Here is a 14,152-nt window from a genome sequence, read left to right as displayed (position 1 = left end):
AACATCGTCTTATATTCGGGCCAATACAGTAGTTTGTATTTTAAAAAAACTGTTTTTTCCAATTCTAGTTTCTGTGATTTAATGTTTTCTTTAACAATAACAAACTTACTTGGTTTGTAATTAAACAGACTCATGAAATGAAACAATTGTTTGTGTTTGTGTCCAGACTCTGGTCAAGTTGAATCCTAAACTCAAGCCCATGCTGGACACGATCCAGGTCAACAGGTCCAAATGGGAGGAGCTGAACGAAAAGCGTCAACACGAGCGCGGCAGTTCTGACCCGGCGCACCCTTCCGAGCCCGTCGGCTCCCCCTGCCGGAGCAAATGCGTGGACCGCCCGGCCTCCCAACCGGTTGGTTAACGAGCCTGTCACTGAGATCTCTCTTCCTTTTATGCGGTCCTCGGACCTTTTTGCTCCGACGAGCGAGCTAGAAAAGCTCCGGGAGCTGCGTCGGCATGTCAGCTGACGAGCGGAGTACGGCCTTTTCACGTGAAGGCGCAGGCCACAAAAATGGAGTGGTGACGCCAATGTTGTCTGTAAATGTGTACATACCGTAGGCTGCTGAGGACTGTGTTGCGTTCAAGTGCTGTGACCAAACTACTGATTATGCTGCGGCTGCCGAAGGTTGCCGGAGCGACTGCACTTGCTCCACTTCTTCCCATCCTGTGCCTTGTTTGAAAGATTTAATATGAAAAATGCATGGCCTCCTTTTACATGGACACTATGAAAAATGGCACCTGTGAGTTTTTTTTTTTTTTTGCCATTATACACCATAGCAAAACAAGCCCTTCCCAATAATACCAAACATCATCAAGTATAATCACCAATAAACACAACACACGGTGGTAGCAAAGCACAACTTTGGTCTAAATCTAGGGTGTCCAAACTACGGCCCACTGCCGAGTTTTTATTGGCCTGCAGAAAATTATGGAAATATGTTTTTATATGGCCTGTGCAAGAAGCCTAAATTCTGTCGCACTTCTCAGCTTCAACACTAGTTCACTTAAACAGTGCCTCTCCATTAGCTTAGGGGTCAAAACCTGACATGTTGGAATCAATGTAGGAAACAATAGAATTACAGTATTTTATTTGACATACATTTATATATAAAAAAAATAATAATTCAATGTGATGAATTCAACTATCTTGTGATTTTCTTGACTTTTTTGCTGTTGCTGAACATTTTGTCTTTGTTGCAAAGTTTGTTTCAGTAGTGTAAATATATACAGCGAGGAGCAAAGGTATTTGCACCTCTTGTGATTTTGTAAGTTCACCCACTTAGAAAATCGGTAGGCGTCTGAAATTTCAATCATAGATGCATTTCCACTCATAGAGACACAATCTTAAAAGAAAAAATCCAGAAATCACATTGTATGATTTTTAAAAATACTTTATTTGTAATTTACTGAATTCCATAAGTGTTTTTACCCCTGAGAATCAGCAATTATTAAGACACTCTCAGTCTACCTTAAAAAAAAAAAGTCCACCTTTACCTCATGAGTAATTACGCACCCACCCACCACCTGTTTCCGCTCAATATTGTCACCTGTGCACCCCACAGTCAGTCATAATTCAACGGCTACCATTGTCAAGACCAGACAGCTTTCGAAAGACACCAGAGAAAAGGTTGTTGAGCTCTACAAAGCTGTAAAAGGCTATAGGACAATTGGAAAGCTGCTTAGGTAGAATAAATCAACAGTTGCAGCAATTGTTAGAAAATGGAAAAGGCTAAACATGACTGATAATCTACCTCGGACTGGGGCTCCATGTAAAATCTCTCCTCGTGGGGCATCACTCATGATGAGAAAAGTGAGGGTTCAGCCTAGAACTACACAGCAGGAGCTGGTGATTAACCTGAAGAGAGTTGGCTGCACAGTTTTATAGGCTACTGTCAGTAGAAGACTATGCTGCAATGGTTTGAATTCATGCATTGCTTAGAAGGTTGCCGGTACATCTGAAGGCCTGTTTGACGTTTTACAGGGGCCATCTGATTGATGCAGAGGTGTCATGGGAGAAAGTCATGTGGTCAGATGAGAGCAAAGTAGAACTTTCTGGTGCAAACTTTACTCGTTGTGTGTGGAGGAAAAAGAAGGATGTGTACAATCCCAAGAACACCATCCCCACTGTGAAGTATGGGGGTGGTAACCTCATGCTTTGGGGCTGCTTTTCGGCAAAGGGGACAGGACGACTGCACTGTATAAAGCAGAGGATGAATGGTGAAATGTATCATTAGATTTTGAGCCACAACCTCCTTCCCTCAGTCAGAGACTTGAAGATGAGTTGTGGCTAGATCTTCCAACATGACAATGATCCAAAGAACACTGCCAAGCTGACCAAGGAGTGGCTGCGTAAAAAGCATATCAAGGTTCTGGAGTGGCCTAGCCAGTCTCCAGACCTCAATCCAATAGAAAATCTTTGGATGGAGCTGAAACTTCGTGTTTCTCAACGACAGCTCCGAAACCTGACAGATCTAGAGAAGATTAGTGTGGAGGAATGAGCCATAATGCCTGTTTCCATATGTGAAAACCTTGTATAGAAGTACAGAAAGAGTTTGGCCCCTGTAATGGCAAACAAAGGCTTCTGTACTAAATATTAGCATTAGTCTTTCAGGGGTAGAAATACTTACGAACCACAGTAAATTACAAATAAATTAATTTAAAAATTATACAGTGTGAGTTCCGGATTTCTTTTGTTGGTTAAGTTTCTATAAGTGGAAATGCATCTATGATTGAAATTTCTACCTATTTACCTATTTTATAAGTGGGTGAACTTGCAAAGTCTCAAGGAGTGAAAATACTTCTGCTCCTCCCTGTAAATTGCAATATCCTTAGGCTGTATTCAGACAGCAGGCATATCTGATTCCAATTGGATTCTTGCTCAGATCTGATTTTTAGGGTTGACTGTTCACACTATATTTAGCAAGTGTCCAAATCAGATCTGGGCCTGTTCAGACTTCTTGACACACCTGGCAGTTTGCTCTGGCAACAAAGACTTCATCCAGCATAGAGTGACGTCACCGACAGTCAAATCCCATCTGAGCAGTTCAGAATGAGAAGCATCTTGTCCATATCTGATATGAAACTACCTCCTGTATATGGGTTTCAATCCGTCTCGCAAAAATCAGTGCTTTGGGACTGTTTAGACTACAAAAGAGCCATCCAGTTTCAATCTGGATGGGGTAGTAATTGTATTTTGGCTGCCAGTCTGAACAAGGCCTTATGGACAAGTTTCCTGAGCGAAACATGGGCGGCGCCATCTTGGAAAATTTCTGCTCCGAACTTCCGGTTTAGACAAAACATCATGAGTTGCGGTTGAAGTTAGCAGTGTGTTGACAAAGTCAAAAATCAAATCAAAGGAACCCACTGATTCTCCCAAAATGGATTTAGCACAACGTAAATGAGGGTCTGGGACTTTCTGTGCTATGCGCGGCTGTGTGAACTCGTGAACTTGTCTATACCTTTGTTGCTTGGACTGGACCCTCAGTCATAATCGATAGGACATCGATCGCTGTCAATGGCAGCCAATGAGTTAATACCTAAAATAAATGCATTTCAAAAACCCGATCTTTTTTTACCCAACTCCGATCCTCTGTTTAAAAAAATGAAAGTGGAAGGATTTCAAGTCAGCCCTTGCAGCCTTTGATTTTTCTGAAAGTGGCCCTTGGAGACAAAAGTTTGGACACCCCTGCTCTAAAAAAGCTCCTCAATTTACTTCAAAATACAGTCGTTCGTCGGTCCATAGATGGCACAAAACCAGAAAATCATTGAATTATCAAAAAAAAAAAAAAAACTATGGTTGCGTACTTTTGCTGCACCAGAATAAATGTTCTGAATTTCTTTATAAAGTGATCAATGTAATGTTTTAACGAGATAAATTCATTGTGAAAATTTACCAAGGTAAAGTCCACGTATAAACATGACATTTGTTTTAGTTTGAAAGTTTTCACGTTTTAACACAATATATCATGTCAATTTAAAAAGTTACATTTCACCTTTAAAGGGAACCTCGGACTTAAAAGACTTGTAAGCTCTAATAAGCCACAATTGTTCTCTTTTACTAAAATATGTTATTCGAAAAACATAAAATATTGCCATTGTTTTAAAAATGTATAATACTTAGTACTAGGGATGTCGGGTCCGATCACATCATTTTCAAAGTATCGGAATCGGCAAAAAAATATCGGCCATGCCTCTTTTAAATATATATATATTTTTTTTTTATTAAATCGTTTTCTAATTGTATTTAACGTTACAGACATACTATGTTACCCTTATCCAGAGTCCTTAGTTTAGGCATAAATACTGGAAATACTTCTCTCCAAACAGGAGAGTTTCCACAAGACTTTAAAAACTGCAGTAATAAAACCTCTCCGAAAAAAACCTAATCTGGATGCCTCAACCATTAGCAATTACAGGCCAATATCAAATCTGACATTCCTGGGGAAAATTATCGAAAGGGTTGTGTTCGAACAGATCCAGACTTTTATGATGCAAAACAATCTTTTTAACTCATTTCAGTCTGGATTTCGGCCACAACACAGCACCGAGACCGTGCTTATCAAAGTCCTACTAAATGATATTCGTCTGAATACCGATGCAGGCAAATCATCTGTTCTGTTACTATTGGATCTCAGCGCTGCATTCGACACGGTTGATCACAATATACTACTCAGCAGATTGGAACAGTGGGTAGGGCTTACTGACACTATTCTTCAGTGGTTCACATCCTATTTACATGTTAGGGATTTCTTTGTGTCAACCGGAAACTATCAGTCAGAACGAACCAAATTCACGTGTGGAGTCCCTCAAGGGTCAATTCTTGGACCACTCTTATTTAACATCTATATGCTTCCGTTAGCTCAGATAATGGAACAGTATGACATCTCCTATCACGCCTATGCAGATGACACACAACTGTACATTTCTGTGTCCCCACATGATTATAGTCCCTTAGTCTCCCTGAATAAATGCATTCATCAAATCAGTGAATGGATGTGCCAGAATTTTCTCCAGTTAAATGTGGAGAAGACAGAGGTGATCATTTTTGGGCCAAAAAAGGAAAGGTCAAAGATAAGCAGGCAACTTAGCACAATGTCACTTACAGCTACAAATCAAGTCAGAAACCTCTGCGTAATTATTGATACAGATCTAAAATTTGATAGCCATCTAAAGTCCGTCACTAAATCCGCTTATTACCACCTTAAAAAATATAACCAGAATTAAGGGGCTTCTGACTCAACAAGCCATGGAAAAACTTATGCATGCATTCATTTTCAGCAGATTGGACTATTGCAACGGTATATTTACAGGTCTTGATAAAAAATCAGTCAGGAAGCTGCAGCTAGTACAGAATGCTGCAGCCAGAGTCCTCACAAATACAAGGAAGCTGGACCACCGGTTTTGAAATCGCTACACACTGGCTTCCAGTGAGTCAAAGGTTAGACTATAAAATACTACTGCTCGTCTACAAAACACTTAATGGCCTTGGACCAAAATACATGCTTGACTTGTTAGATTCCTATGAGACATCTAGACCCCTAAGGTCGTCTGGAACCGGTCTTCTGCATGTTCCAAGAACAAGAACAAAGCAGGGTGAGGCAGCATTTAGTTATTATGCTCCTCACCTCTGGAACAAGTTACCTGAACGTCTGAAGTATGCTCAAACTGTTAGCTCTTTTAAATCAGGGCTAAAAACGCTTTTGTTTAGCACTGCATATCCATAACTGGCTATATATTTCAATCTACGTGCTTTCTATTCCTCTTGTGCTTATCTCCATTGCTGATTTCAATTATTATTAGTAGTAGTAGTTTTTGTTTTATTTTTATTTCTGTTTTATTTTTGTTTATTTATTTTTATTCTAGTTGTGATTAAATGCGATCTTTTGTCTTGGTTTTTACTTTGTATTGATTTAAATGTGATTTTTATGATCTTCATGTGATGTAAAGCACTTTGAATTGCCTTGTGTTGAATTGTGCTATATAAATAAATTTGCCTTGCCTTGCCTAGGCTTAAGGTAGGGTTATCAAATTTATCCCAATAACGGCGGTAATTAATTTTTTTTTAAAAATGCATCACGTAAAAATATTTGACGCAATTCATGCATGCGCTGCACAACCCACTCATGCATTGTCGCGCTCCATCTGTACTGGCGCCGCTTTGCCAATGTAGAGAGCTAAAAGACGGCGTAAAATGAGTAGTGTGAATTTTGCCAGCCTTTGGAGCCTTATTTTAATTGGCTAAAGCCATACTATCCCTCTCCCTACGATTAGAAATATCACGGGAAGAAATGTGGGGAAGCAAGGTAGCAATTGATCATTTTCATAACACCTTGAATTATATCGCATCGCAGAGAAGATATATGAATTGGTAGCACTACGCACAGTCGTGGTTTCACTTGTCATGGTTCCACTTCCCATCATGCACTGGGCATGGCCTTCAGTATCATTTACTGAAAGCTCAACAAATACACTAGATGGCAATATTTAGTCACAATATACAAAGTCACAAGTCTTTCTATCCGTGGATCCCTCTCACAGAAAGAATGTTAATAATGTAAATGCCATATTGAGGATTTATTGTCATAATAAACAAATACAGTACATATGTACTGTATGTTGAATGTATACATACGTCCGAGTTTCATTCATTTTTTTCTTAATGCATTGCCAAAATGTACGTATATGATCGGGGAAAATGATCGGGAATGATTGGAATTGAATAGGGTGCAAAAAAAAGCAATCGGATCGGGAAATATCGGGATCGGCAGATACTCAAACTAAAACGATCGGGATCGGATCGGGAGCAAAAAAACATGATCGGAACAACCCTACTTAGTACATGTTTTATGGCTGCTCGGGCTGAAGATGTAGATTGTCACTGTCACTCGACGAATACTACCGAGTTACTGCAATTCCTTCTACGCGGCGAGACGTCCAACACATTATCTCATCGGTTAAAAGCAGCGAGTACTTACTATTTGTATTTTTATTGAGTTTTTTATTACCTTTTCATTGCCTCAAAATACTTTTTGCATGTGTTTCCCTCTCATACTTTTAAGCAGTGTTTTCTTGTGGTAGCTTTAAAGCACATTGTTGATCTGTTGACCACATTAGTCACGTAGCATATTTAAAGCACCCTCATTTGATATTATTACATTAAAGTATTTTCTTAAGGCATCTTTAGTATGTTCTGTCTGTATGCATCTAAACAAAACAAGCTGAAAGCGCACGGTAGTACTTTGAGTTCAAATTCGCTTCTTGTAGGACGTTTCGCAGGTGTAGCACATTTTGGCAGAACACTTTTTCCCCCCAACTGTCGTCTCGTCTGATCCCGTCTTTCCTGTTCATTTTGCTTTTGCTGCTTGTTTTGTGAAATATCGACAGTGTTGTCGTGCTCATTAATGTTCCTGTCGGGTTCAAATTGAAAGGGTTGAAAAGATGACATGTTCCCGTCACTAAAGTCATATTCTGGAAGAACGGCAGCATAACCATGTGACGTCACCGCCCTGCGACCTCAACAATAATGGCGAGCTACAAGTTAAGCTAATTTTACAAATTGTATAAAAACGAAAACATCAACAGGGATTTCAATATAAAATTATTTTAACTCATAATTTTTATCTTTTAAGAACTACAAGTCTTTCTATCTGTGGATCCCTTTAAACCAGGGGTGGGATGCAAGTAAAAATTTTAATCTAATTTATTAGAGGCTTTGCAATGAATTAATCTTGATTATTCACATTTTAATATTCACACACACACGGACACAATGTGCCTTGATGACATTGCTGTGTATTTCTGCTCAAGTAAGCAATTTAATTTCACATTTTTTTCCCTCTTCACCAATTCTTCTTACAATGTTTCAAGTCCAAGGATGACCGACTGACTCACACTGAAGTGATACTCAAGTGCTCATTGGGTCACAAGCCACTTTTTATTTATTTTTTTTTTTTGCCTTTGACTTTTGTTGTATTTTCTTGGCATTAATTTTAAGAAAAAAAAAGTGACTTTGTGCACCTTGGCAGGCATGGTTCTTAATGCGTTTTCATTGAAGAACATTTAAGTTGCATGATTTTAATGACTTCTGTGTTGCATTCAAAGACATATGTGAGGGTGTAGCAACCGCGGGACCGTAACAAATACCTCGGAGTTCCACACAAATGCATGTCTCCAATTGTACTGCATGAGATTGTGTTAATTATGAATATCACTGTTCTATTTTTCTATCATTTCCTCACCCCTATTCTTGTATTTTTTGACTTGTATGTCACATGAAGTAACGTGTTTCTTCTTTGTGTTTTTGGAGTTGTTTAATGAGAGGGAAAAGCCCTGGCATGATGAAAATTTGGAATGTTTCTGACTTTCTGTACTTCACTTTGAATAAACATGATGCTGCTACGTAATCTGGCTTCGTTTACGTTTGTTTTAGTCACGTGCTGCCCTCGTGTGGACATAATTAAACTCACTCTATAAAATGAATTCAATTGTTTCATATTCTGGACTTTTTTCCCCCTCATATGAAAATCTGCATATGTTAAATTAATTTCATGGTAATTCATTGGCTGCCATTGACGGCTATAGACGTTCAATCTAATTTGACTGCGGGGCTGGCTCCCTAAGTAAAATGATTGGATGGCTTATCGCCGTCAATGGTAATGAATGAGTTTGGTCATGCTGTGGAACCTTTGTATTTTCTGCGACTAATGAATGTTAGCGTGCATTCAAAAATTTAGCACTCATGAAGCTCCCTACATTCATCGAAATGCATGAATAAGTGGACCACGTGACATCTGACAAGCCCAAGGCTGCGCCACCGCCGCTGTTGACGGCTGCTGACGTCAGCAAGGCTGCGTGTAGGCGGATGCGTGGGTGGAAAATGATTCCCAAATGAGGATGTGCGGCGAGGGGAAAAAAAAGTTGTCAGGATGGGCAAGATCACCCTCAGTTGAGCCTGCTGTCAGACTCCCACTGTGAACCATCCATTTAAAAATATAAATCATTAATTTGCAATAAATACAAATATTCCAATGGGGCTGTTTTAGTTGGATTTATTGCACAAAGGCGGTGACAAAACACACGGCATGTTTTTGAATTATCTGAAGAAACTAGCAAAAGGGATGTCTGTTTTCCGAATACGTTAAAAAGTTAAAAAGCACACAAATTTGTTGACAAGTACAAAAACAAATTAGTTTATGTGAGACAGCAGTTTTTTTGTTTTTTTTTTTAAATCACTTTATTAAGAAGGTAAACTTGATTAATTGCGTCTTTACAAAGATAACAATGATCAAGTGACTTGCAGTATAACTATAATGTAGTAATATGTGGTCTCACTTCCCGCAATTGTAATGAAATGATAATATTTGTATTAATTTATGATGTTTATTTGACTCCCACCCATAAAGTATGTCAAATGATGTTAGCTTATACAGTAAAACAAACGAGTATTCTAATCTTTGCAAAAGCATCAAGTTCAATATACTTCTTGGATTGGATGTGTTCCTAATGATTTGGCAAACATTTTGGTTAGAAAACACATTTAAAGCTGCGTCCAAAAGGAGAGAAACTGGTTTATTTAAACAGAAATGCATATATGGCGGAAAACACAGACAAGGCTGAAAAAGCAGTTTCTGCTCGAGCACCCCTCTTTTAAAGAAACTGCTGTATTTAAAGCCAAAAGAACTGTTGTGCTTGATAGACCAATATGCCTATATGCTGCCATAGCAGATTCATGGTACATTAAGCCCCTGAACTATTAATTTGTCCGTTTTACCCTGGAGACCCCTGCTTACAGACGTCACGCAACCGCTTTTGTTTCAACCCAGCCATAAAAAGAAGGTAATTAAATTTATTATTCGAAATGTCTGTCATTTTTAGCTTAGAATCATTAATTAATATCTAATATTTAGTTAAAAAAAAAAAAAACTCCACTCGCATATTTTAAACTTTTAAACAAATTACATCACAATGAAAAAAATAGTGTCTGTAAATAAGTCACGGATATCTACCTCATAACTATCGCTTAATTGTACTGTATTTTTTTTGTTACTGTCGCATTTTCCCCAATATGTTAAATAATTGATCAAAACAAAGAAAAATTTGAAAAAAAAAAAAAAAAACGTTTAAAAGGGTAAATATATGAAAAAGAAAATCTTGAACATTCCTTGCATCGCCGCCCCGTTATATTACAAAAATGTCCAGCTGCTGCCATTCACAGCTGTGTCTTGACACCCGGTGATACATGCTACATGGAGTTTTTGGATCGAAAAGAGGTAAGTACGCAATAATATTTTGTTAAAATCATGGCGTCTTTAATTATTTTCTCTCATGCTCTCACCTCCAGTTAGGGTTTTGCTGTTAACTTTTTTTTTTTTTTTTTTAAATGCTTTCCTGTTCAAAATTTTTCTTCCCACAGAAAATTGAGATTTTAAGCTCTCCAATGATTTATCACACATGCATATAGCACAATTTTGAAATTTGGCCAAATTGGGGGTCTCAGAGCGGAACTTCAAGTCAACTGAGTGTTTCCCTCCATATATATATATATATACACACACACATACGGCGGAAAACACAGATAAGACTGAAAAAGCAGTTTCTGCTCTTGCACATCTCTTTAAAAGAAACTGCTGTATTTTAAGCCAAAACAACTGTTGTGTTTGATAGAACAATATGTCTATATGCTGCCATAGCAGATTCATGGCACATTAAGCACCTGAACTATTTTTAATTTGTCCGTTTTACCCTAAAAACCACCGTTTACAGACGTCGTGCAACCAACCGCTTTTGTTTTAACCCAGCCTTAAAATCAAGGTAATTAATTATATTTATTATTCAAAATGTCTGTCATTTTTAGCTTAGAATCATTAATTGATGTCTAATATTTAGTTTAAAAAAATACATTAATAAACGACTCAAAAATTATTCACTCGCATATTTTAAACGTTTAAACAAATGACGTCGCAATGAAAAAATGGCATCTGTAAAAGTCACGGATATCTACCTCATAACTATCGCTTAATTGTATTTTCGTTGTTACTGTCGCATTTTCCCCGATATGTTAGATAATAAATGATGATCCAAACAAAGAAAAAATTGGGGGAAAAAAAACATTTAAAGAGGTAAATATATGAAAAAGAAAATCTCGACCACTCCTTGATGTCTGCGATTTCTGCACCACGACCCTTGTTATATTGCCATGTTTCACTCATAAAATCCTCCAAAAATCCAGCTGTGGGCATTCACATCTGTGTCTTGACACTCAGTGATACATGCTACATAGTTTTTTTATCGAAACAAGACGCGATAATATCTCGTTAAAGTCATGGCGTCTGTAATTCTGCTCTCACGTGCTCTCGCCTCCAGATAGGGTTTTGCTGTTTAAAAGACATTTTTAAAAAATATATGCCCTCCTTTTCAAAATTTTTCTTTCCCCAGAAAATGGAGATTTTAAGCTTTCCAATGATGTATCACACATTCATATCGGACAATTTTGAAATTTGGCCAAATTGAGGGTCTCAGAGTGGAACTTCAAGTCAATGTTTTCCGCCATATATACTTAAACAAAACAGCTGCTTGGAAACTCTTATAAACTACTAAAAATGTATTTTTGTTTGCATATGTGGATTCCAAAATAGTTTGTAGGAGTCTTTGGTAGCGAAACATGATGCTGTGGTTATTAACTCACCATTGATGACGATAGACGTCTGATCCATTTGAACAGGCAAGTCTAGCCACGACTAATTGTGTTTCAGTACCATTGACGTCGTAGATGTCCAATCCATTTGAACAGGAAGGGTTGGCAGTAGGGCTGCAACGATTAATCGATTAACTCGAGTATTCGATTTTAAAAAAATATTCGAATTAAATCGTGCTGCTTCGAGTATTCGTTTAAAGTGGCGTTGCAATGGTTTATTTTGAAAGTGTTTGCATTTAGTTTTATTGATTTGGGTGGATACACTGCCCTCTAGTCTGCCTCATTTCACATGGCTGAATCCAGCTGCTCCATGTTAAGACCAACATAAACTAAGTTTTTGTTTGAGGTAATGTTTGTTTTAATGCATTCGTAATTTAGTTTATAGGTATATTTAACCATGTATTGTGGGAATATGTGTCTGAACCATTAAGAACATTGTTTAAAAAAAAAAAAAAAGCGTTTTAGAGCATTTAAGCTAGCGGACTTTTGCTACGTAAGTTAGCCAATTGTTCTATTGTTGTACATAGATTCTTATTTATTTGTTTTTTGATACTGTTTGAGGCTCGGCTCAGGTATTTTAATTTTTCATGTTCTTTATGCGATTACTCGATTATTCGAACTAAGCAGTTAATCGATTAATCGACTACTAAAATAATCGATAGCCGCAGCCCTAGTTGGCAGTAAAGGAGTACTGCCAGCCCTCCCAATTCAAATGAATCAAACGCCGAGCAGCAGCAAGTGAGTTAGAGGGGGAAAAAAAAGTTTTGTTAGTCAGTAACACATTATGGGAACTACGGTACAAAAACAAAGTGAGACAACCATGAAAAGTCAAGTTGAGGTCCAAGCAAGGGTATGTTCATTCGGTCCGCACACACACGCGCGCACACACACACGAACAAAAAATTGCATTACATCATCAGTGCGACACACATTCATCCTATTGTATGCAATTATGTACTCTATGCGAGGTGATCCTCTAAGGTAGTATACATATACACTATTAGGAGGGGGAGGCAGACAAAAGCTTTGGAGAAGGCACAGAGCATCAGTAACGTACTAACATCACGTGGATGGAAAACACTTCCAAAAACATTTAGCCCATATCTTTGATAACTAGCCTTTACAAGTGCCATTGCTGGCTTGTATGTAAGGGCCTTGGACATCAAGGATCTTAAAACAAACAAAAAAAAACAACTTCATTTCCGTAGGAGTGCGATGGACTCGATCCCTATCGTTCAGTTGTAGAGCAGAAACACACATGGCACCAACTTCGGGAATCTCCTTGCACGGTTATGGAGGTGTGTGTGTGTGTGTGTGTGTGAGAGAGAGAGGTAGGGTAGGCGGGGTTAGAGGAGGTTCCGGTTGCCGAAGATGTTCCCGGGGTCCACGTAGTCCTTGACGGACTGCAGCATGCCCAAACCCACGCTGGAAACGGTTTGCCTCATCCATTCCTTGCGAAGCTTCCCCACTGCCGAGGCACAATAGAAACGAATGAGGATGGGGGAACAGAAAAAAGGGGGAGGTTGGAGATGTTGAGGGTGGGGGACGCGGGCACGGCTGATTGCTCGGCAGGCTGCTGCGAGCCAATCAATCTTCTGAGAGTGAGTGAATAAACAGAGAGTGATAAATGCTTTTATTCAGCCAGGAGAAATGTTTTGCATGGCATGATTTATAGAGCTCAGCAGACTATCAAACTCATTAGGCCTCGTGTGTGTGCGTGTGCGTTCCCATAGGAGACGAAGGAGGCGGGGCTACAGAGCAGCCCACCCAAACGCCCTCACTCACTTTTCCTCCAGTGAAGTTAACTCATTGGTTTCCATTAGCTGACTTTCTATTATCCCTAGTAATTCGAAAGTTAAATTTCGAATGAAAAACTGGCAAAACAAAACAAAAACCCCACTCAATTATCTCAAAAAAAGTTTTACGCTTTCATCATGAGGTTTTTCCAGATGTTTTGATTTTATTTTTTCAAATTTATACGGCAATCGTCCTTCACCAAAACCTTGCGGAATGACACAATTATTAAAAATCACAAATACTTTGCCAAAATCTTGGAAATATCGCTTATATTTTGTGTAAAACAGTAACAGAAGCATCTCCATTGATGACAGGCAATTAGTTTAATCACAATTAATTTAGTAGAGGAAAATCCAACTTGACCGGAAATCTGTTTGTAAAGGTAGTAGATAGACATGTGCAGATTACCGGTTTCAAGGTATACCGTGGTATGAAAATGTCAAGGTTTCACAACCGCAAAAAAATTCCGCCTACGGTATTAGCTATTTTATATGTCCCAAAATGCAGGGAGAAATCCCTCTCTTGCAGCTGCAAGGCTCAACCCTCCTCCACCGATTGTTGCCCAGTGTCAGGGAGTTAGCTGTGTTACACAAGGCGAAACTCCTGAACTTTTTCCCTAATCGAAGAAAACGAAACCGCTGGTATGGGAATACTTCGGCTACA

At 38.6% G+C, this 14,152-nt stretch overlaps 2 protein-coding genes across 3 annotated transcripts in view; one reads left to right on the top strand and one right to left on the bottom strand.

Annotated features, from left to right (window-relative positions):
• pde11a (phosphodiesterase 11a) overlaps positions 1–8,455 on the top strand; it is an 84,622-nt gene extending 76,167 nt beyond the window's left edge. The window contains exon 20 of one of the 2 annotated variants that reach the window (XM_057853277.1): positions 167–8,455. In XM_057853277.1, the coding sequence (XP_057709260.1) occupies positions 167–361 (195 nt within the window). In that variant the 3' untranslated portion in view covers positions 362–8,455. The remainder of the gene's footprint in view (positions 1–166) is intronic. The other variant, XM_057853279.1, reaches the window with a different exon arrangement.
• Positions 8,456–8,901: 446 nt separating this feature from the next.
• agps (alkylglycerone phosphate synthase) overlaps positions 8,902–14,152 on the bottom strand; it is a 62,729-nt gene continuing 57,478 nt past the window's right edge. The window contains exon 20 of the mRNA XM_057852320.1: positions 8,902–13,160. Coding sequence (XP_057708303.1) covers positions 13,039–13,160 — 122 coding nt within the window. The 3' untranslated portion in view covers positions 8,902–13,038. The remainder of the gene's footprint in view (positions 13,161–14,152) is intronic.

This window comes from Corythoichthys intestinalis, chromosome 12, assembly GCF_030265065.1.
Source record: "Corythoichthys intestinalis isolate RoL2023-P3 chromosome 12, ASM3026506v1, whole genome shotgun sequence".
Classification (NCBI taxonomy): Eukaryota; Metazoa; Chordata; class Actinopteri; order Syngnathiformes; family Syngnathidae; genus Corythoichthys; species Corythoichthys intestinalis.
The sequence above is the reverse complement of the archived record's forward strand: the minus strand, read 5'-3'. Positions and strand labels throughout refer to the sequence as shown.